The sequence below is a fragment of the Cariama cristata genome, unplaced genomic scaffold (assembly GCF_000690535.1).
Source record: "Cariama cristata isolate BGI_N322 unplaced genomic scaffold, ASM69053v1 scaffold14109, whole genome shotgun sequence".
NCBI lineage: Eukaryota > Metazoa > Chordata > Aves > Cariamiformes > Cariamidae > Cariama > Cariama cristata.
Window position 1 is genome coordinate 15,902 of NW_009636421.1, and position 3,072 is coordinate 18,973.

Genomic DNA, 3,072 nt, shown 5'->3' on the forward strand with positions numbered 1-3,072 from the left:
CAGGAGCCTGAGCTTGGGGGAGTAGAGGGATTGTGCCAGGCAGAGAGGTGCTTTTGCAGGAGTAAATTCAACATACTGTACGTGTAACTAAAGCTGAGCTGACTGTCTGGGTCACAGCACATCTACTGATATATGCAAAGGAGAAACGCAAACTCAAATTTTTAAGCCAAATCCATGGAGCAGCTTTTGAAGTTGTATGAGATGATGAAGAGGCAAAAAAGCAGATAGAACAGGATACAGAAAAGGGCAGAGAAGTATGTTAAAAAATAAGGCATATCTGCTGACTGCTTCTGCCTGAGCACCAGCAGGCCGAGGCATAGGGCAGGCAGGCGGTGTCAGCGGGTGGCCCTGTGCCTTCCTACGTGGGAGGTCAGTGCTGGCTCAGCAGGCTGCGGGGTGCGGACCTTGCTCTTCCAGCAGACAGGCTATGCTCAGGAGGGAGAGCTGGAGTCCTGGGACAAGTTTTGTAGGTGCTCAGGCGAGTTGAAGTTGGCTCTAGGACTATTCCTTTCTGTCATCTCTTTCCCATCCTCCCTTGCACCAAGTAAAATACAATTTAGAAGAAAATAGTCAGGTCACAGAGGGATCCCTTGCTCTGGATGATGCATTTGCTGACCTGGGAGTGAGCATGCACTGTCCTTTTCCCAGTCCACATCCTGTAATGCTGCCTCTAGTTGAGAGCAGAGCAGCTTCTAGGGAGGATTTCAGAGGCAGCTGGAGATGCTTTAAAGCTCTCAGGGCAAAATCTGTCATCCCCCTGCACCAACTCAGGAAAAAAACAACTTTGCTCAGCAGAAGAAACGTTTAAAGCTGATCATAAGCCACAAAATCTAGATGGAGCCTGGAATGCAACCCAAAGAACTCAGAGAACTGAAATAACACGGAGCTTGAAACTGGGCTATGCTCTCTGAGTTTGCCTGGCCTCCTTTTCAAAGGTGCTGAGGACTCTGCATCTTTAGTGAAGTTGATGAGTACTCAGGATCTTTTTGAAACATCCGTTTAGTACCTAAGTATAGATCTAGGACTGACTAACTTAAGGCTCCAAAAATAGTGTGGGTGTCTGCCTTCTCCCTCTTCCCCATTTCTCTTTTCCTTGCTTTTTAATGTCTTCTTCAGCCTCCATGTTCTCTGTTCCTTCCAACTCCCTTCATTTTTGCGTCCTCCTCCAGTTGACTTCTGCTCCTGCTTCTGCCCCCTTCGCTTGCTCTGATGCCCGTCCCATGGAAGCCACAGAGCATTTCTCAAGGTCCATCCTGAGCAAGCCTTAGGTGGCACACCTTTTCTCTCCTTTCTCACCCTAAATTCTCCCTGCCTCATTCTCAGGGGGACAGAGGTTCAACTGAACAGCTCTGTTCTGCTCAGGAGCCTGCTGAATTCAAGTCCCAAGTATTGTGACTCCCCTACGTGGGACTGACCAGGGATGGCAGCAGAAAGGGAATCATCACAGTCACCCTTGATTGGGGTGGGAGCCCAAAGTAGCTGCCATCGCTTTCTGGCCCAAAAGCATAAATCAAAACGTCCCATTTTCCTGTGTATTTCCCATTGCAGGCATGATCTACCAAGGACAACAATGAAAGAGGTTATAATGAAGGGATCGTGATAATTTTGTGAACAGGAAGCTCTCGTTATGGCTTGTGTTCTCAAATCAAGCAGAAGACAGATATGGCTGTGGATCTGATGGGTCTTGTCCCTGACATGAGTTTTTCTCTGTTGTAGGAAGGCATGCCCCAAACGCTGAGTTCTACCAGTATGTTTACCCCATGTGGCTTCAGCCCTCATCTACATACTTCGAAAGAAGATGAACAAGGAGGACTGATCTTCCAGGATGGAAACCTTACCTCAGCATCTCTGGATGCTCTAATCCAGCATCTGATACCTACCACTGATTACTATCCTGAAGTAAGCAATCCACAGTATAATAAACAGTTTAACTTTGATGAATTGGGGCAGCAGTTTATGCAAAAGTGCAAATGTGTTAAAGTTTGAATTAAGAGGGCTAATTTAAAAGCTGCATACAATTAAAGCTTGGTAAATTGATGCATTGCTTTAAATGCTGTTTCACTGCTCTATAATTGTTCCCATGAAAAAGCAGATCCCAAAATTGATACTGCCTTTAAATAAGAGAACAGGGTAGGGAGGGGGAAAGCTGTGGTGGTGATGAATTAGTGATATAGCAGTCAGAGCACTTCAAAAATAGCAGTGCATCCCAGAGAGGTCTAGATGAAGACTGAAGAAAAAAAACTTCAAGTCTGAACTGGCATTAAATTAGCTGAATTTCAGTGGCTGCTGAAGTCATCCAGGTTTGTCTGTATGTATAAAGCATTCCCTCAGGGACAACAAAGACGCTCCTTCTAATGGGTTCATAATTTACCTGAGGTTATATTCATACCAACTTTGCAGTCGCTGAACAGCGCAGTCCAGATCCTAATCCATGCTCCATCAGTGACTTTTCAGTATTTCTTCACCAACAGTGTGAGGATCTAAAATGGAAGCAGGTTTATGGTCCTGCAAGCATTGACTTCACTGGGTTTTGCACATCCTCAGTGGAATTCGGGATGGAGTTTGATGGAGTTTTTAAGTGCTGATACATCTCTATGGAAAGGCTTTTATTTCAAAGCACAGAGTAGCATCGACTTCTGGGCAGTTTAGAAAACTACAAAAGTTATCAATGCAGAGCAGATGGCATGTTTTAAATTACCTGCAGCTCAGTTTCTGATCAGCTAAAAATAAATAATAAGGAAGCATATAAATTAAAAAAAAAAAAGAACAGAAAGGCAATAAAAATAGGTAATGGACAGATTAGGCGGTGAGATTTTCATTAAGCAACGTGTGATATGTCATATTATACCTGCTGCTCAGAAGCATGGCTAGGTCTGGGGGAAAGAAGATAATTCAGGTGCCGGGAGGGGTCAGGATGCAAACAACTGAGGATTCATACATATATTTTAAATTCACTGCTGGAATACTTTAAATAATCCAAGGATTCATCCAACAGGCCAACTTCCCACAGCTTCACAGATGTGGGAGTGTATATGATATGGCTTTTTTTATTAAAAATAATTTTTTGGGGGT

The 3,072-nt window shown here is 44.2% G+C and overlaps 1 protein-coding gene across 1 annotated transcript in view; it reads left to right on the forward strand.

Annotated features, from left to right (window-relative positions):
• Window positions 1-1,722: 1,722 nt before the first annotated feature.
• Window positions 1,723-3,072, forward strand: part of RASGEF1C (RasGEF domain family, member 1C) — a 27,540-nt gene continuing 26,190 nt past the window's right edge. Inside the window, exon 1 of the mRNA XM_009707914.1 lies at window positions 1,723-1,899. Within this exon, the coding sequence (XP_009706216.1) occupies window positions 1,723-1,899 (177 nt within the window). The remainder of the gene's footprint in view (window positions 1,900-3,072) is intronic.